Genomic DNA, 21456 nt, shown 5'->3' with positions numbered 1-21456 from the left:
GCCCCACCGCAGAGCCTGCACTCCCAGCCAGAACCCACACCCTGACCCTCTGCCCCAGCCCTGAGCCCCCTCCCACACTCTGAAGCCTTCGGCCCCATCCCCGCCACATGAGTGCACCAATATGGAGGTGAAGTGTCACACATCACCTCCATATTGGTGCACATAACAAAATTCATTCCGCACATGCGTGGAAGAAATCAGAGGGAACACTGTCCAGAAGGCCCAAACATTTGAAATATTGGTCTATATGTGTGGTTTGTTTGCAGAGTTTAAAAAAATTCATTAGAGAAATAAGGAACATCACACTGCCCACTACTAGCAGCATGGATATCAAGGCCAAGCCTGTTTATTTTTAGTTCACTATATATATTCAATTTATGAGTAGCAATAACTAAAACCTGAGTATATGTTTGTATAGTATCTGACATTTTAAAATATCCCCAAGTGCTTTGAAGAATGCATGTAAAAAACACTGGGTATGAATTTACATACTTTAAGAGGGCGATAATCTCTAAGTGATTGTATTCCCATTTATGCTGACAAAACTTTCGAACTCACCCTCATACGTTCTCCTCCTTTGTCTCTTTTTCTCCATAACTGTATAAACACACATGTGCAGGAATCTGCTTATAAAGATTCTCCAGTTACACAAGTTTTATTAAAAAGACCATTCAGTGCAACAAACATAAATCTACGCACAAGACTGCAGGCTGGGAATTTACAGCTTTATTTAACTGCATCATAATAGACTGTGCGATGGAGGGGGGTGAACTCCCACTAACTAAACCGGGGAGTTAACCCTACCTTGACCATTTTACAACAATAGGAGTTTAGATACCAAATTGTTTTACTAAATTTCTATCAGAGAGTAACCAAATCTGAACCTTTTATCCAGATAACCAGAACTTTGTAAGGTTGATTAACTGAACCAGATTCAAACCAGACCTATCTGGGATGTGCAAAGTAAAAGCTCACTGCTGAGGTTTTTGTAAACCCCCAAACTGGCTTCCTTGTCCCATCTCTGATTTCAACGGAATTTGACACATTTGGAGCAAAGGTTCAATCTGCTTTTCCTGAAAACAAAAGAGGGAGTTATTTCCACCATGTTCCTAACAGTGCACAAGTGATGGCTGCTCTTGACTGCATGGAGAGCTGCTACTACTTGAGGTAAAGAGTCTTAATCTTATCTCAAGAGCTCCCAAAATTGGTCCAAATTCATGACAATATTTCAAGTATTGGTAACTCTGCACAGCTCTACTACCGTGAATGGAATTACGCCTGCAAATAACTTAGTCCAGGGACTCAAGCCATTTATACTACAGAGCTGGAGCTAAAAAGACTCCACTTACAGCCAGAGTAAAACAGCAGCATAGCTCTGCGCAGGACCCTGGCACTTGCTATGCTGTCATATGAAGTTCCAGTCTGGTAAAAACAGCGTGCACACACTTAATCACTTTGGAAAGCAGCAATTAATTATTGGCTACCATCTAGGTGTTAAATCGTGCATTCCAAGTGATTTTCACCTCCTACTAATCTGCTTTAGATGAGCTGGGGGGAAAGAATAAATTGTCACAGCAGCCCATCAGAAGCTGCTAAGGAATAAGCCCTGATTCATGGTTTTGCTACAGCTATCCCCCACTCGGAGTGAAAATATGACCTTCCAGAACCCCTTCTCTCAAGATCACAGATTCACCACAGCTAGGGCAGTGGAAGAGGAGCACATCTTTCACCGCAGATTGGTACCTACATTTGTGCATGGAAACCTCTTACAAAGCATTTTCCATCACACTGCCTAGTCCTGCTCCCAGTGAAGTCAATGGCAAACCCCCCTTGAGTTCAGAGGGACCAGGATAAGGCTCAAGGTATCTTTTCCTGAAGTGGAGTTTCATACTAAGAGAATAGGGTCTAGTCTACTTGGCAAGTGTCATTCTGAATAGTCACTTACTCCAAGAGGTGAAGTCAGTCATTTCCAAAATGCACTCTATACACCCTTTCTGATATTGGGCTGAGTATCTTACGCAAAGCCCCCTAATGACATTTGGATAATTTATAACCCTAACATGCTGAAACTCACACTTTACATATGCCTAGACTGTTCACAGCTATTGGCCTTAAATGTTTGGTTTCTAGTGTTAGAGGGTCCTTATGCGCACATGTTACACATACAGTAGTAAAAAACATTATATCTATATAGAGAGGTACATATTTGAAGCACTTTAGAAAGAGCAGCTAATTAAGACTCAACACCCATGGGTAGGGTATTTTTACTTGACTTGAATGTCTAGTCCTAGGAGACAAACTTCAGCCAAAACTTTACATGACAGCGAGTGCTCTTGGCCTGGGGAGGAGGAAGATATTCCTCAAGAAGGGCTTGATAGCCCCGTTGCACCAGCATGACCGTTGCCAAGGGGCCATTGGGAGGGATGACTGCCTCCCCACCTCCATCCCCAATTTTCTCCACATGAAGAAAGCCAAATAAGACAATCTCAGATTCATACCTGGCTTGGTGGGTCTTTGCATGGAAGCCTCAACCTATTGCTCTGCTATTAAAGAACTTAGCCTCTCCCCCACCCCTGCCATATTCCACATTCTGTATATTCCTCTGTCATCTTCCCTGCTTTGAGGACTACTCATTTACACCTCTCAAGGCTTCATCAACTTTACGTCAACTTCCCTCCAATGCCTCGTCTCTCTGCCTTTTCTTCTGTTTGCTTTCAGACTCCTGTTACTCTTCTCACTTCTAGGAGTTCATATCTCTTCTCCAGATTTCTTTTCCCATCCAGCAGCAGCTCAAGGTCACAGTTTTAGGTGAGGCAGTGGCTTTTCCCTCCCTTTGCCGCATATGTGCTCACAGTGAAAAACAGCCCACAGGCAGCTGATAGGTTGTTTAAGGACGCCCTCTATGAAATGCTGCTGCTGTTGTCCACCCCATTATGGAATGCACACTGCAGTCTGGGCACTGAAGGAATTGCTCACATGGGTCTTCCACCCAGACAATGAAAGCCCAAGTCTGTTAACAGCTGAATTAATTTTAAAAAAGCAATTTTTAAAACACTGATTTTGCTTTTTACTTTTTCCTGAGTAGGGCAAATTCCTATGGCAGAATTGCTATTCCCAATGGCAGAATTAGTCTTCATCCCAGCCCATCTCTTGGACTCCTTCACTTCCATGCTTCATCTACCACTTTCACAAGCTGCCTTCTCTAGGCTTCCATGTCCCAGTATCTCTCTGCTCAATATGCCTCCAGAATCTCCAGTCTCCATCCCTTTTTGGGAGGCCTTTGCCATGGGAGACCAGGTCTGTTTTATTTCTGCCATTATGTACCCTCTAGGCACCAAGATGGGAGCTCAGAGAAGACAGGCATAGAGTATTAGCAGAATACTAAATTAGGTAATCCCAGTATTAGGAGACTTCAACAGTCCCAGATTTATAGGAGAGACCAGAAAGGCAGGCCCCAACGTAAGTTTACCTTCTGGAATGTATCTAATAACAGCGCTTAGGTATCATGGAACTGGATAGACAAGCTCTTCAGGATAGTGGATGAAAAAAGACTTGTCTAAACTACTTAGGACTTGTCTAAACTACTAGAGAAGAAGGATGGTCCAGTGGTTAGGGTGGTAGCCTGGGGCTTGGAAACCTGGGCTCAGCTCCCTGCTCTGTACCAGAATTCCTGTGTGACATTGGGCAAGTCATTGTCTGTGCATCAGTAAAAGGGGATCTTTCCTTATCTCATAGGAATGTTGTTAGGATAAATATATTGGTGATTGTGAGGTGGTCAGATACTATAAGTACCTATGATAGACCAAAGTATCAGGAGTAGTAGGGAAAGGAAAGGTCTGCCTACCACTCCTTATAACTAACTGAACATGCTGAGGAAAGGAGAGGAGTTTGGGACCCTTAAGCACAGACTCTCCTTGCTCCCAAGGAGAAAGCAGAGAAAACAGAAAAGAGGAAGGAGGTGGCTGCCTGAAAGAAGCTATGGGAAAGAGGAGCAAGGAGAGAGCAGTCCGAGACTCTGCATAATTCCTTCCTCTTGTAATGGCTTTGAGGGTATGTCTACACAGCAAAAAAAAACCCATAGCTGGCCTGTGCCAGCCAACTCGGACTCACAAAACTTGGACTGCAAGGCTGTTTCATTGCTGTGTAGATTTCCAGGTTAGGACTGGAGACTGGGCTCTAGGACCCTCGGGTTCCAGCCCAAGTCCAGAGTCTACACAGCAATGAAATAGCCCCACAAGGCCAAGCCAGCTGGCACAGACCGAACAAGGGCATATAATGCGGGCCTCTTGATTGATCGTCTTGGTGGTAGCTTGGTACCGGTTGAAAGAGTTATTAATAAGTCTGTACAAACTCCTGATTTCCAGTGTTGGTTTGCTCAGCTTAGACTGATTCCAGTGGGCTGCATTACTCAGGTATACATTTAAGTTGCTATGTTTTCCTTGGTGAACTGCACAAGACTGATAAGATACAGCATACGGAGGAGAGAATGTATCTTGCTGGCTAAGAACAATAAGAAATTCTCTGTCACTTCCAAATTTTGCATTACCAGTTGACAGTGAGAGTTAATATTATACCTTCAAGAAGCATTTAGCACCCTAGTGTCTTATTTCTTTCCAGCTTCCTTCCATACCTATGGGCCAACTCCTAGAAATACAACTGGGCAAACTGGCACATTAACACTGCTTGGCATATCCTGGCTGGCATCAACCACACAGTTCTCACTTCTGCCATTCCACCATATTTGCATGAATATTAACATAAGAAGCAAAATCTGTGCAGGGACATATTCAGAGGGGCTATTCCTGGATCAAGGGTGCATAACGACATGCAGCCATTCACAGAGACAGATAAGCTCAATGGGGGTGTTGTAGTTGATGGAACCCAGTGTGAAACTTTCGGGCAGAGCAGAGCAGATTTGACTGGAGGGCCCTCTACTAGGCTCTCCAGAAAGCCAGAAGTCAGCCTGAGATCTCTACACTGCAATTATCTACTTTTCCCCCAAAAGCCTTTTCACATAAGGGTTGACATGTCCACATAATGAAGATGGGAAAAGAAGATTTTTTTAAGACAACCAATTTACTCTATGTTTGCACAGCACCCTTCATAACGAGGTTCTGACCTTGTTAGCCTGCAAAATTTAAACACAATATAAATATTGAGCAACAACAATGGCAACTGGTAAACCTAAGGTAAGAAAGAGTGAGGTCTTCCGTGTCCCAACTGTTGTGAGAATCTAAATTCTCAATCTTATGGTTAAGGGCTGGAGGTGCTTACATTAAAAATAAAAAGACATCTAGATATCAGACTGATAAGGGTGCTAGAAATGCTCATATACCTAAATAAAAATTATGCCTTTTTTATACTGGTTACACAGCAAAAGAAAGACCATCATCCCACTCCTGCATCCTTTGCTAATATGAATAGTCCTTTCTCTCCAGTGGGATTATGCATACAAGTGTCTGTTTAGGAATTAATACTGCGCCCATCACCGTTGTCTGAGGGCTGCAGGATTGGACCTTAAAGCCTACTCCTATTAATAAGATGGAGTTTTGCCAATGGCTTCTCTAGGAGACAAGCATGTACTACAGGGTACCTCCATTACTACCTGGTGAACCTCGCTGCCTGGCCAATTCAGAGACTTTCACAGTCACAGATACACACCAGGCCATTTATCTTTCTCCAAGGTGTGCATTTATTTCCCCTCTTACATAATACAGTAATACTATACAACACAGGTTTATAGCAAGGACAGGCTTCCCTGTAGCCTTCGCTCCCCAGCCCAGACTCACCCTCTGAGCCTCCTCCTGAGCTACCTCTTGCTTTCTGTTTCCTCCCCTTATAGTCTCCCCCACTTACCTTGTTAGCCCAGTGATTGTCACCCAGGTGCTCCCAATCCCCCACCAGAAAGTGTATAACTGCCCTCAGCTGGGCCTGCAGCAATGTCAGTGATCAGGGTGCTGCTGATAGCACCCTGTCACCTCATGACCTTACTCATTTCAATCATAGACTTTAAGAGGGGAGCACCATGATCATCTAGTCCTGCACATTGCAGGCCACAGAACCTCACCCACCCACTCCTGTAATAGACCCCTAACCTCTGGGTGAGTTACTGAAGTCCTCGAATCATGATTTGAAGACTTCAAATTACAGAGAATCCACCATTTACATGGGTTTAAACCTGCAAGTGACCTGTACCCCATGCTGCAAAGGAAGGCAAAAAACCCAGGGTCTCTGCCAATCTGATCTGAGATAAAATTCCCTCCTGGCCCGAAATATGACGATCAGCTAGACCCTGAGCATTTGGGCAAGACTCACCAGGCAGACACCATTAAAAGATTTCTCTGTAGTAACTCAGAGCCTTCACCAGCTAGTGTCCCATCTCCAACCATTAGAGATATTTGCTGCGAGCAGTCGCAGATGAGCTACCTGCTATTGTAGGCAATCTCATCATAACATCCCCTCCATAAATGTATCAAGCTCAGTCTTGAAGCCAGTTAGATTTTTTGCCTTCACTGCTCCCCTTGGAAGGCTGTTCCAGAACATGAGAAATTAAAGCAATGAAACACCACATTACCCTAAATCAAATCCATTTGCTGCACCCAAGAGCTTCTGAAAAAAAAAGTATTTTAAGTCTGCTTTCAAATGGTGATAAATCCTTGGTCAGCCTCAGGCCAAAAGGGAAGGTATGTCGCCTCTGGGCCACAGAGCAAAAAGTTACTTTCTTGGAAGTCTCAGGAAGTAACAATTCTTTCCCTTCAGACCTCAGGAAGTGCAGTGCTATAGAAGCAGTTCAGCAGGGGAAATCAGGTAACTCTGCCTTCCTAGGTATCTCTCAGCTCTTTGAGGTCAGAGGAAGAATGGTCCAGGGGGTAGGGCACTAGCCTGTGCCATCAAAGACGTTGTTCAATTCTCTGCTCTACCACATGCTTCCTGTGTGATGCTGGGCTTTGGGCTTGTTTACACTGCATGGCAAGCCAGAATCTATAGCACACCAGCAAGCCACAGTAACATCCTGTGGGGACACTGCTACAGTGCACTTAAAGACCCAGAATGCAACAGGTAGTAGTATGCACTCGGAACTTTCAGTGCCCGGTAGGAGTGCCCACATGGGATGTGACTGGGCAGCAAGCTGGTGTGCTGTAGATTCATATCCTGGCTTGCTGTGCAGTAACTTGCCACATAGACAAGCTCTAAGTCCTCCTGGGCCTCACTTTTCCCATCTGAGAAAAGGAGATAATAGATTATGTCACAGAGGAGCTGTGAGGATAAATACTGTACATGAAAGATTGGCAGGTGCTCAGATACTGCAGAGATGGGGCCACGTAAGTACCTATAATATGTAGACAGAAGAAGAAGGAGTCAGTAGCTCAGCAGTTCTAAATAAGCCCATCAGACCACTGCATATATGATCTATCTATTCTATTTCAGTTTGAGGACAGCAAAATAAAAAACAACAAATTCCAAGAAGTATTTAACACTGCCATGGAATCTGAAACCCAAATCTAATCGGCAACCGAAGAGCAATTCTAAGTTAGCACTCAAAGGTAAATGTGTTACTTACTGACAGTGCTGGCATATTTTTTCCATAACAAAAGATCAGGTCCAATTGTCACTCTAAACCTTTAATTACTGTACATCCCAGACTGTACTGAAACCTTAATGTAATTGATTAGAGTTTGATAAATACTGAACACAGCTGCCACATGCCAAACTATTAAGATTTCTGAAGCATTACAATATTTAACAGCAGAACTTAGTTACCACCACCAATATTTAACTAATATCCACACATCCTATAAGAAGCTTTTAACCAGGTTCATTCAAATGTATTCGTGGAACCAACTTAACTCTGTGTGAGATACTATGTATACTGCTGCCCTCTGCTGCCTCTATTGCACATCAACATAAACCCAACAATTTAAACACACATTTCCCCTTGCAGCTTTTTTTCCCCAGAAGCATATAAATGATAGCTATTGCAAGAGGACATAGAAAATGGCAATAATGTAGATTTGGATTCATTCACAAAAAAAAACCTTCCACTTTCCTTCAGGAAAGTGGCTCCACTTCATCTCTCCATACTTCATTGATTCGTCACCTTTGAAAATCAAAGCCTTGATGTGCACTATAAAGGGACTATATTTTGTGTGATCACAAGATGTGCACTTTGCTTCCTTTGTACATCCAAAATCCACATTTGCTGAGAGAAATGGCTCCTTGCATCAGCACACATCACTTTAGTGCCTCCATGTGCAATCCTTTGAAAATGTGACCCTTCCTACCTACAGTCATTTGTATTTATCACCAACATCAACACAAGAATTGGTTCAGAAATTGTGCACAATGGCAAAATAGACCACTGTGCACAGCAACAGGCACAGAGTGAGATAAAACAAAATGCTTTTCGTGTTTCATCATGGGGTGTAAAAACATGCACGAGTGGTTAGGTGACAGTGTACCTTCGGGGGAAAAAGAAAAGGAGTACTTGTGGCACCTTAGAGACTAACCAATTTATTTGAGCATAAGCTTTCGTGAGCTACAGCTCACTTCATCGGATGCATACTGTGGAAACTGCAGAAGACATTATATACACAGAGACCATGAAACAATACCTCCTCTCACCCAGAGAGTGGGGTGCGAGGAGGTATTGTTTCATGGTCTCTGTGTATATAATGTCTTCTGCAGTTTCCACAGTATGCATCCGATGAAGTGAGCTGTAGCTCACGAAAGCTTATGCTCAAATAAATTGGTTAGTCTCTAAGGTGCCTCAAGTACTCCTTTTCTTTTTGCGAATACAGACTAACACGGCGGTTACTCTGAAACCTGTCATTATACTTCGGGGGGAAGTTGTCAATCACAGGGGCAATATTGTCTGTTGTCATCCAGCAAAGCCCATACCAATGGCATGATACCATTCTGAGAGGGCTGAGTGTTCCATACTCAGATGCAGGAAACAGAGGTCTGTATGGTGAGCAGCAGATAAAGTTAGGGGCCTGGGAACAAAAGCCAGAGAGCAGCAGTCAGAGTTTTCTAGTCCAGAAGCAATGGGAAGGAGCACCCAGAGCCTGCCCTCCACCCCCCGACAACCAGCTAGGGGCCGGCATTCCAGTCAAATATCCCCCCATTGATGGCAGGAAGTAGCCAGATCCCCTTTTCAGCCCAGGACTAGCCAGCATTAGGGGCTAACAACCCAACCACATCCATCCATCCAGTGAAGAACCAGGAGCAGTCAGGGCACAGCTTCAAGGAACAGCAGCAGAGATGCCAGAGCCAGCAAGAAGCATGTTTGTTCCTAAAGCTTATTCCATGGTGCAGGCTTATGGCAATGCATATTCATCAATTAGGCAAATGAGGGCATTAAGGTTCCAGGTTTACTGGACCTTCTGCTTTAAAAAGTATAGAACAAGTAACAATTGGCTGAGAAGTAATAAGAATCTCAAAGGGCCTATGCACGTCACAGCTACAGTAAATCTTTCTTGGGGCTAAGTTTGGCCCTGGTGGTAACAGGGAGAGTATGGCCAGAGGAGTTCCTCTTTAGGCCTGTTATTGAGGGGTAATGGAAGAAGACAAGCTACAGGGAGAGAGGGAAAGGGTGTGTAATGGAGGAAGAGTGTGATGAGGAGTCCTGCAGGAAGAGATTATGGTTCTGATCCTTCTCCCATTGATGGATCAACCAGTACAGGATCAGGTCTGTGAAGAAAAGGAGCAGGAAAGGTCTTTAACAGAGAAGGGAGATATTTAGTTAGATGGAATATAAGAAAACCAGACTGAAAGGGAAAAAAATGCACCAAGTAAGAGGACCCATATGAGAGTAGCACCATAGTCCTTAATCACAAAGGTGCTTCAGAGATTCCATTCCCCACATTTGCTTGCCTGCTGTAATATTTGAGATCTGTCACTTGAATGACATTCAAGCTAGGGATATTCAAAATAGTCATTAGTCCCTTCCTAAGAACAGTGTTAAGTAGAGCTCAGGGCACTATTATTCCTTGTGGGATAGAGATAATGTGAGGTCAGAGTGAGACAAGGTCCTTAACCACAATAGTTACTTGGGGATTGATTGCTGGAGAAACTATAGATCATTTAACCTGAATTGAAGCTAATGGATGGTATTGTATTGTATTGTGTGCTGGCTAAAATCAGCAAGAACAGCAGATGTCTTAATCTGGGCTTCTTAAGGAAGTGCAAAGCCTATACTTACAGTCAGCAGGCATTCTCTAATCACTGCCAAAAATTATAGACTATGCATGGCTTAATGCCACCATTTTGAAAAATTACACCTTTAATGCTGAAGCCTTTTTTCCCCTTTGTATTTGTAGCCATGTTCAGAAAAGAAACTCAAACAAGTGCTCGCTACCATCCCTCCATCTCCCACTGAACATGGAGGACCAGCTCAGACCTGGTGTAAATGGAGACAGAGCCTACTTAGCTCAAGTTTTCAATTTGGCACTTGAATACATACTCTGGTCTTCAGTTTACTTGAACAATGAAATCACAAAAAGGACAAAAAAAGCCCTATTCCAAAGTGTCTTGTTATATGGACTGTTAGTGCCTCTTTCCACATGGAAGTTCGAGATGTGCATTTGCCATACATAGTTCTAGAATTCTCAGGCTTTCATAATGAGGATCACATCTTAATACATGTTCAAGTTCTTCTCCCATTCATCACTGAATGATACCCATGAGGCACAGATAATAGGTCAGATGTTACACATGTGTATGGATCTCACTCAGCCACTGAAGTCTGACCTTTCCCTCTTGCATTGCCCCAAGAATCCAGTGATGGGTGTGTATCGGACTGTTATCCAAAGGGAACAGATTCCACAGGGAGAATCCCTCTAGCCAAGCTTGCCTCTTCCCAGTTCTCTGCACCTCTTGTGATAGTGATGCATAGCCCTAAGGATCACTAATGCTCCTTTAGGGGAACAAATGGGAAATGATGGTGGCTGGCACACCATAGAAGATCAAGTTGATCACAGACTCCTAGAAATGTAGGACTGGAAGGGACCTCAATTGGTCATCTTGTCCAGTCTCCTGCACTGAGGCAGGACTAAGTATTATCTAGACCGTCCCTGACAGGTGTTTGTCTAAACTGTTCTTAAAAACCTCCAGAGGCGTAGATTCCATAACCTCCCTAGGTAATTTTTTCCAGTGCTTAACTACCCTTACTGATAAATTCAGGGCCCTATTTTATTCTGTTACATCCACGCAACTGCAGTGAAAGTGACACATGGTAGTGTCTGGCCTTGCTTCCCTTTTTGGGGAAGGCCCTTCCATTGCCAAGCTCCATTGCAATGTTCTTCCTCCAGGAAGGGTGGCTGGATCAGTAGAGATAGTGTGAGTTTGGAAATGAAACTGTGAGCCGGAGAGGGGAGATTTTTGGCAACTTGTTCCAAAATGCAGTTCTTTCTAGCTTTAGCCCAGCTGTTCACAGGAAGCTTTTCCCCCTTCATCCAAAGTTTCATCTCTACCTGAATGACACAGAACTCCAAGGAAATCTGATGGCAGAATGTGTCCTTTACAGTGGACTTCAACTGCATCCCATGCACAGAACTTCATTGACTATAATGAGCATTCCATGTGGAGCAGAAGTGCAGAATATATAATCACCTGCAGTGCAGAGAAAAAGAGATTTTTCTCCCAATGTTATAGCACATATCCTGCCTGATTTAAATAATGCAGATAAGCAAATTCTCATAGTACTCTTATTAGCATTGTGTATAGACCATCACACCTCAGACACAGTTTCTTTTGGACATAGATTCTGTGGTGAGCGGCACTTAGGGCTCCAACCCACGAAAGCACTTAAGCATGTGAGCAATCCCTTCTCTGTTCAGCAAAGTGTTCAAACATGCTTCATGTTACAGTCACTTGAGCATGTGCTTAAGTGCTTTATTGAAATGGAGTCATAAATACCATAGTGATGGATGCTCTACCAAAACCAAAGGGATAGCCTGATTCTTCAAAAAAGCCTGCTGCTAACTTGAATCGGCTAACCCTGCTGCAACCGGTAAGGTCAAAAAATATCAGTGTCTACCTTCTTCCCATAAATTAGCACATGTTGAATGAAGAGATACTGCCCTCAGTTTTATGGCATTACAAATTCTCCTTAACATTTGTTTTTCTTTATGCTTTAACCCAGCACAGGATTTAATTATTTTCATTATTAACCTGTATATTTATTCATGGCCACAAGGGACACAAGCAACTGCTGGGAGACTGAAGAAAGGAGGAGTGTTGCCTCCATGGTATCTTCAAACCCTTCCTGTAACTTGCAAAGAAGTTCATTTCACTTAATTATTCTCAGAGAGTATGTCTGGACATGCTCAGATGAGATGGCACAAACCTGCTTCAGTCAGGGAAAAAGGTCATGAGAAACAGCATTCCTCACATGGCTTCTGAAAAATCTATTTAAAGAGGAACCCTGAAAACTATTTTTCATTACTCAGTTGCCAGGTGCATCTTGTAATCAGAGTGACACAAAAGGCTACACGTTCTGCAGAGTGGAGCTAGAAGCTTGTGCTTCTAAGAGATTAGGCTATCTTACCGGGCGTATAGATTGGTCCTTTGATTTCTGACAAAGGGCTTATAAACAGCCAGTGATTCCCTAGCAAGGTTTTTCAGTTTTCTGTGTTATCAGGGGCAGCTGGCATAGCAGCTGATAATCTTAAAAGACCAATGCAAATGATCTTCTGAGGCGACTCATGGAACTAACTTATCTCCAGTGAATTCATTTACACTTCAGTTTTCTGTGGTCTCAAAGCCCATCTTCATTCCACACTCCTGGGCACCTCAGAGGATGTGAAAATTGTTCTGTAGCAAGAGCATCGAAATGAAAAAAAGTATTAAACCTCCGCTTTAACGCAAAGAAGTTCAAAGTGCAGGAGATTGGAGCGTGTTTTTAAAATATCCCAAGGTATAGAGCTACAATATTCACTGCTTAGTCAGTGGTTTGTCATGAGTTAGTATATGACTATAGTAGCTACAAGTGAAGGGAGAGGAGATTCCAGCTATCCATGTTTTCCTATGAATTTGTCACCCAAATTGCAATAAAACTCCCTTAGTCCCTTTAAGATATTTTTGCCCTGGTTATGAACAAAGCCAGCAGTACAAGGCTATGTTACATCAACGTTAGCATTGGACAATTTGCCTATGAAAATGGCATCTATTAAGCCAGCCTCCATGTACATATGAAAAGCACTCTGTAAAAGAGCTCCCTATCCCAATACTAGGAATAAAAATCATATTGTCATCTTAAAGATACCTTGAATACTAGAGATGGGTAGGGACTTCAAAAGGTTCAAAGGAAAGTACAGAAGAATGGCTGCTTTAACCAATACATCAGAACTCTTAGAAACCACTTGACCTCTTTCCACCCCCACCACCTACTCCTCTCTCCTTCAGCAGGTCCATCCATCTACTCTCTCATTCTCTGTCTGTGTTGCTTCCTTGGAGTGGGATGGGAGTTGCCAGTGATGTGCTATCACCATTTGATAACCATGTTGGATGGAGGGCCCACCCAAGTCGAGGATAGCTCCTCCCTCTTTCCCAAAGAGAAACAGCTTCTGCCGAGTCCCCTTGATGCAGGGCCCTGACTGAGAACTGCACAAGCTTGGGCAGCCGTGTGAGAACTAGGTGCAACACTATCCACCTGGATTCTTTACTCAGGCTCATTAGAGAGTCCTGCCCTCACCTTGCTCAGGCATCCATAACAACACAACGGGCACAGCAGTGAAGAATCAGGCTCACATCCAGCCAATCAAGGAAGTCAAGAAAAAACCCTGGGACGAAACAGTAGCCAGCTCTGTTCTTCATGGAACCTTCTACGATATTACTGAATAATCTTATGTATCCCTCCAGAACACTGCTATATCCTCCCCCTATCTCCATGCCCCTGACCCACAAGTGTAGCCTGGCAGGTACTCCTATTATGCTCATTTCCCAAATCATTCTTATCTCCTGTCTCTCTGCTTCATTCTTTCCTCTGTTTTAATTTTTTTCTCCCTGCTAATTATTGAAGGTCAAACAGTGCTGTTAAGGCAGAGGCTTGTGTTTGAGAGAGGCTGGGGGAACCTTGCTCCCCAAGGAAAGATACATACACTGAGCTATCAACATGACTTGGTTCAGTGATATTTCCACAGCTTCTGCTGAGGCAGGTTTAAATCCTGTCTGAACACTAGATGGCAACCAAAAACTTTCGTACTGACTGTTTTTCATTCACAAGCCTATGAGTTTCTTTACATGTTAATATTGTATACAAAGACTAAATCAAGGCCATGGTAAAGCACATTGGTCTTGCAATGGGGGTTTGTGGGCTGAACAAAGGGCCCCTGAGCCATGCAGGGCAGGGTGACTGTGGAATGCAGGGACAGGAGTGTGTTCTGGGGCACGTCACTGTTACTCCAAAAATACTGCAGTTGAACTGCTTCTGTGCAAGTGGTCTGCAAGCTATCTAGGGAGGTGAAATATTTATTTGGTTGATGTTACAGGCAAATACACCTACTCAGGAGGAAAAGGTCACCCCCACAACAGCACAGAACACCTGGGCACCTCAGAATTTCAGAAATTTTGACTGGCGAGCTGAAAGGACTTGAAGGAGCTAAGAGGACTTGAAGTGGTTGATAAGTAGAAAAGAGCTTGAAACAAGCCACTTGGATCTTTGAGGCAGTTTGGATTGAAGCACTCGGGGGAAAAGGGATGAATTAGAAGACAGGGAGTGTTATGTCTGCCTGGTGACTGACACGCTATCACACATCAGGTGGAGAGAGAACTCAAGGCTAGATGACGAACATTTGAGAGACTCAAAAGGTAGAATGGAGAGCTATCCATCCCGTTATGGAAGACACTGTTGTGCCAGGCTCAGTCAGAGCAGAAATCTGGCCCCTTAGTAAGAAGATGGAGAAGGTTACAAGAACAGAGCACAGTTTATATTACATGGAGACAAAAGGAAAACTAAATTAAGAAGAGGGCAAACCAAGATGAACACACCATAGACTGAAGCAGCTAATGTGGCATGGGCTGGTCATGCTTCTTGAGCAAGAGATAAAAAGGTGGGGGGTGCTTAGACTGAAGGATGAACAGATGATGTCCAAAGCAGGATGTACCAACTGGAAAAATGTCTCATTAAACTGATGGTAGGACAAGTCCCAGGGCAAAGCTGCATGGAGATACTGGACAATTCATTCACTTTCTGCAGTGGAAAAAGTAGGGCTATAAGGATGGGTTCAGAGCAAAAAAATGTATTCAGTGATTCTGGTTTAATTATGGGAAAGAGTCCTTAAAAGGAAGGAGATGAATTACGCTGCCTTGCAAGACAGGTACAGAGCACCTGCTGTGGACTTCACTCAGAGTTGCTCATCCATGCTTCCCAGGATCAGGTTTTATGTGTGCTTCCAAAATATGAATTTATTGTTTAGCCAACTCTTGACACATCAGAGTCTGGGTAGGTACCCTACTGACACCATCTGTAAAACTGACATACAGAAAGCTGATGAGGCTTCATAATCTTTTGGGCTGCATGGAAAGCTGAGCTGTCAAGAAGAGGCAGAGACAGAGTGGGTGTCACAAATCACAAAGAAGTGTCTTTCCTGCGGAACTTTCCCCAGAACTTTGCAGAGGAAACAAGTGAAGCAAATGAGTATTTCCCCAGTGTCAGTAAGTTATAGGGTGATGGGTAACAAGCCATTTAGGATAAATGGAACTGTGCATCCCTGCTATTCTCACACCTTTTGTACTTCTGGGGGGAAATGCTTCTATGCCACACTCGTCATTCTTGTGACATGTATGGAAATGTTGGCTCTAGCTGTAAAATGCTAATTTCCCCTGCACTGCTCTTGCTGCTTGCAGAGAGGGTAAAAACATTAGAGCTGGAAACTTCTGAAAGACTCTCAGATAATTATGCCAACAGTGTGTGTGTGTGTGTAGCTGTTAGGGCTGCTGTGGAGCACAGCGAGACTTTAGCAGGTTTTTGGTGGTGCAAAGCTACTGAAGTATATTTGAATATGCATTTTCATGCATATTAGGTTGAATATTACAATTTATTTGACAACATAACTACCTTGGCACCAAGGGAATTAGCGGAGGGGGTGGTATGCAAGAGATGCCCTTAAGCCACTTAGCATTCCTCCAATCCTAAGCAGATGTGCCCTGGGATCTGCCAGGCACAACTCAAAGCAGAATGATAACTACTCTAAAATGTACTGCTTGCCAATGGCTGGAAGTGGTTGTTCCAGCAGCCAAGGATTTCTGGTGTCCCTTTTCTCCTGGCCACAATAAAATGGTTGCATCAGCTCAGTAGTGCAGCCCTAAACTCCTCATACAGCTAGATGTACGGATTGATCCTGCACCCACTGAGGTCAGTGGGATTCAGTGATGTCAGTTGGAATAGGAGTGCCTGTGTTCACATTCAGGGATAGTCCCTGTTTTTGTCCTTGCTTATTATTGGTCTCCTTCCTGCTCATCTGTGTCCTTTATCCTAGAAGCTATAAAAGCTTTTGTCTCGTACCAGTGAACTGTTAAATCATAGAAACATATGGCTGGACAGGACTTGAAGAGGTATCTAGTCCAGCCCCCTGCACTGAGGCAGGACCAGATAAACTAAGCCCATCCCTGACATGTATTTAAACTGATCTAATAAAAATCTCCACTGATGGGGATTCCACAACCTCCCTTGGAAGCCTATTCCAGATCTTAACTAGCCTTCAGAGTTAGAAAGATTTTCCTAACATCTAACCTAAATCTCCCTTGTTGCAGATTAAGCCCATTAGTTCTTGTCCCAACTTCAGCGGAGATCATAGAATCATAGAATATCAGGGTTGGAAGGGACCTCAGGAGGTCAACTAGTCCAACCCCCTGCTCAAAGCAGGACCAATCCCCAATTAAATCATCCCAGCCAGGGCTTTGTCAAGCCTGACTTTAAAAACTTCTAAGGAAGGAGATTCTACCACCTCCCTAGGTAATGCATTCCAGTGTTTCACCACCCTCCTAGTGAAGAAGTTTTTCCTAATATCCAACCTAAACCTCCCCCACTGCAACTTGAGACCATTACTCCTTGTCCTGTCCTCTTCTACCACTGAGAATAGTCTAGAACCATCCTTTCTGGAACCACCTCTCAGGTAGTTGAAAGCAGCTATCAAATCCCCCTCATTCTTCTCTTCTGCAGACTAAACAATCCCAGTTCCCTCAGCCTCTCCTCATAAGTCATGTGTTCCAGACCCCTAATCATTTTTGTTGCCCTTCGCTGGACTCTCTCCAATTTATCCACATCCTTCTTGAAGTGTGGGGCCCAAAACTGGACACAGTACTCCAGATGAGGCCTCACCAATGTCGAATAGAGGGGAACGATCACGTCCCTCAATCTGCTCGCTATGCCCCTACTTATACATCCCAAAATGCCATTGGCCTTCTTGGCAACAAGGGCACACTGCTGACTCATATCCAGCTTCTATCCAGCTTCCAGATGGAGAACAACTGATCACTATGCTCTTTATAGCCGCTTTTAGAATATTTGAGGACTTATCAGGCTCCCTCCTCAGTCTTCCTTTCTTCCCAAGACAAAACATTCACAGTTAACATTTTCTCATAGGTCAGGTTTTCTAAACCTTTTGTCAATTTTGTAGCTCCTCTCTGGAGTCTCTCCAATTTGTCCCCACCTTTCTTAAAGTATGGTGCTCAAAACTGAGTATGATACTCCAGCAGAGGCATTGCCAGTGCAGAGTAGAGCAGGACAATTACCTCCCATGCCTTACAGATGACACTCCTGTTAAACCACCCCAGAATGATATTGACCTTGTTCTCAGCTGGACGACATTGTTGGCTCATATTCAAATTGTGATCCTCTATACCCACCATTTCCTTTTCAGCAGTACTACTCTCTTGCCAGTTATTTTCCATTTTGTGTTTGTGCATTTTGCACTTGTCTTCATTGAGTTTCATCTTATTAACATCAGACAAATTCTCCAACTGGTTAAGATGGTTTTGAATTCTAATCCTGTCCCAAATGTTTACAACCCTCCCTGCTTGATGTTCTGTAAATTTTAGAAGCATGCTCTCCACTCCATTATATAAATCATTAATGAAAATATTAAATATTACTGGTCCCAGGACAGACCCCTGCTGGACCCCACTAGATACACCTCCCAGTTTGACAGTGAACCACTGATTACTACTCCTTGAGTATATTTTTTCAATCAGGTATGCACGATTAGAGTAATTTCATCTAGACTATACTTCCCTAATTTCCTTATGAGGCTGTCATATGGGACTGTGTCAAAAGCCTTACTAAAGTCCAGATATATCATGCCCACTGCTTTCCTCTAGGCACTAGTCAAAAACCCTGTCACAGAATGAAATTAGTTTGGTTTGGCATGATTTGTTCTTGACAAATCAATGTTGGGTATTATTTATAACCTTATTATTGTCTAGGTGCGTATACATTGATTGTTTAGTAATTTGTTCCAGTATCTTTTCTGCTATTGATGTTAGGCTAACCAGTCTATAATTCCCCAGGTCTGATTTAGTCCCCTTTTTAAAGGAAGGTACTACGTTTGCCCCTCTCACATCTTCTGGGATCTCACTTTCCTGTTTGCTTTGAGTAAAACCTAAAGTCCTGAAATTATTGGGACCATCCCAATATTAGGGACTTTGCAGCTATTCCTCCCCCTGCTAAAAAAAAGTGTCCTGATTTTTCACACTTGTTATCTGGTCACCCTATCTACAGCCCAGGCATTCAGATACTGCAGAATATGCTCCAAGGAGAAAGTCCGGGATAAATACAGAGAAGATCTGCATACCATGACAACCAACTCCTTCAATTTGCACTGATGAAAGTGGTTGAGGTGCCCCAAACAGGCCAGCGCTTGACCTTTATCGCTGTCCAGTCCCTTTGACAGGTAACTCCTGGATCTACCTCCTCAGATGACCAGGGACCTCTACCATATGACTCTGTTGCCAGGTGGCCTCTCCCCTGACTAGCCAATTCTCCTGGGTAAGAGCTAACTTGTTCTCCAGAATATATGGATTTGAATAGAAGACCATACCAATTTAATGATAGTCTATTATCAGTCCTGTATCACTCCCCCTTGGAATGTCAGTCCAATATGGAGGTAAAGAGACCACAGAGAAAGCAAGTAAACCTCTAATTCAAAATGGAGTTTGGGGGTTGGTAAAGATACATACAGAGAGTTCATAAGCTCCCACAGAATTACAGATAGATTCCTGAATCATCACAGTGGTGCTTAGAGAACTGTTTTCTTTCCAAAACACACTTTTGTTTAATGGTGCATTCACTGAAGGATAAAAAGAAAGGCACAAAAAGCCTTTGTTCAATATTCATGCAATACAGTCAGAACCTTTTATGCATTCAATTGTACTTGATGTCTACTATAATAGCTATATGATCGTGGCTGATACAGCAAGTGTTCTGCAACAAAAACCGACGTTTTTATTTTGTTGTGGATAAAACATTCTCACCTTAATTTTAAAGGATGTTTTAAAACAAACAGAGTGGCTCAGATAATAAGACACAGAACTGTTTACCTTTAGATACAAAGTCTCTCTGCTTGCACCCACATAAGGATCTGCCACATCCCAGAAAAACAGAGGCACCTTAATCCAGGAATAAGAAGCTACAGCTGGCGGGACTGGCCAGACTGTTGGACTGATACAGGCAGAGTTCCTTGTATTCATCCAGGATTTATGCCCTTCTCCCATTGCCTGCTCTTTTCAATAACCCTGGAATTCTGTTCTTACTGATCAACGTGCTCAGATGTTACAGATGTTTTTAAGAAGTCAAAACAACCAAGCAGGGAGCAGAGCCTGCCAGACTAACTGACATCAGAGTTGCCAAGATCTTGGTAACTATCTATCAAAATCCGGCCACAATCATGGTTTGTAACCCTGCACTAATGGGAATCACAAGTGTATTGATGAGATTTACTGTGCCTGTAGATAGCTGTTAATCCAGTCCCATACACTGTTTGTATCTTAAATAATTGCTCCTATAGAGGAAATTCCCAATAACACACCTTGAAAACCATTTTGTCTTTCAATACGAAAGTGGCGTTGTTTTCAAAGCACTGTCTGCGAAATTGTGAGAGAATAACTTTTATTTATGTAGCATCATGCAGCCTAAAAGATCAGAAAGCACTTATTGTAAATAATATATTTTGTAGGATACCAGTGAAAGGGAATCACTGATGGGGTGGACCACATCAGCCAATTAGCACACCACACAACAGTAGGAAAAAGAAATTTTGGCCAAGCACACTTTGGCAAAATCCTACTCTTACGTAACTTGCTGTGGGCTCCATAGGAAATTGACTTCATTTTTGGAATAGCCTCCAAAAAGCACCCTTACAGTAAATTGTATGGTATTTAACATCCGCCTTGGAAGGCTGAAAGGTGGAGTTGACACACTCAAGATTTGAACCTATATTTTTTGGGAAGCTAGCTGTGTACCTGAGTGAGCCATTCTCTTCCAGCAGAGGAGCAATTAAAACCAAACAAAGCAGCCTCTATAGTATTCTGTAAGTGTCAGACTATGCTAGTTCTCATTCTTCATTAGCCTAATGTGCAGAAACAGTGAACTCGATGCATGAGCACAGTGTAGTTCCGTATGTAAATGTCTGGTACCTACCTATGCTGAACACGTAATTATACAAATATGGATGGGGAGCATTTATTTATTTAGATTTGTAAAATAACAAAAAGGCGCCATCTAAATGCTCTGGGTGTCCTGCTGTTACTGAAAAGCACAAATTACACAAACCCTAGTCAGTCTCGCTCCCCCAACAAAATCAAGCTTGAAATAGGAAACCCATTTCCCTTCATATCACCTACTCTTCCGGGGAAGTCCCGGATGACTGGAAAAAGGCTAATGTAGTGCCAATCTTTAAAAAAGGGAAGAAGGAGGATCCTGGGAACTACAGGCCAGTCAGCCTCACCTCAGTCCCTGGAAAAATCATGGAGCAGGTCCTCAAAGAATCAATCCTGATGCACTTGCATGAGAGAAAAGTGATCAGGAACAGCCAGCATGAATTCACCAAGGGAAGGTCATGCCTGACTAATCTAATCGCCTTTTATGATGAGATTACTGGTTCTGTGGATGAAGGGAAAGCAGCGGATGTATTGTTTCTTGACTTTAGCAAAGCTTTTGTCACGGTCTCCCACAGTATTCTTGTCAGCAAGTTAAGGAAGTATGGGCTGGATGAATGCACTATAAGGTGGGTAGAGAGCTAGCTAGATTGTCGGGCTCAACCGGTAGTGATCAATGGCTCCATGTCTAGTTGGCAGCTGGTATCAAGTGGAGTGCCCCAAGGGTCAGTCCTGGGGCCGGTTTTGTTCAATATCTTCATAAATGATCTGGAGGATGGTGTGGATTGCACTCTCAGCAAATTTGCGGATGATACTAAACTGGGAGGAGTGGTAGATACACTGGAGGGGAGGGATAGGATACAG

The 21456-nt window shown here is 43.3% G+C and overlaps 1 protein-coding gene across 5 annotated transcripts in view; it reads right to left on the bottom strand.

Moving 5' to 3' along the window:
• The window catches only part of KCNIP1 (potassium voltage-gated channel interacting protein 1), a 547511-nt gene that overhangs the window by 294500 nt on the left and 231555 nt on the right, over window positions 1–21456 (bottom strand). Inside the window, exon 1 of one of the 5 annotated variants that reach the window (XM_073355983.1) lies at window positions 2499–2567. The exons of the other annotated variants lie outside the window; for them this stretch is intronic. Within the exon in view, the coding sequence (XP_073212084.1) occupies window positions 2499–2520 (22 nt within the window). The 5' untranslated portion in view covers window positions 2521–2567. Of the gene's footprint in view, window positions 1–2498; window positions 2568–21456 lie in introns of those variants that run through there. 5 annotated transcript variants of the gene reach the window in all.

The sequence above is a fragment of the Lepidochelys kempii genome, chromosome 8, assembly GCF_965140265.1.
Source record: "Lepidochelys kempii isolate rLepKem1 chromosome 8, rLepKem1.hap2, whole genome shotgun sequence".
Classification (NCBI taxonomy): Eukaryota; Metazoa; Chordata; order Testudines; family Cheloniidae; genus Lepidochelys; species Lepidochelys kempii.
Note: the sequence above shows the minus strand (reverse complement) of the source record. Positions and strands in the feature narration are given on the sequence as shown.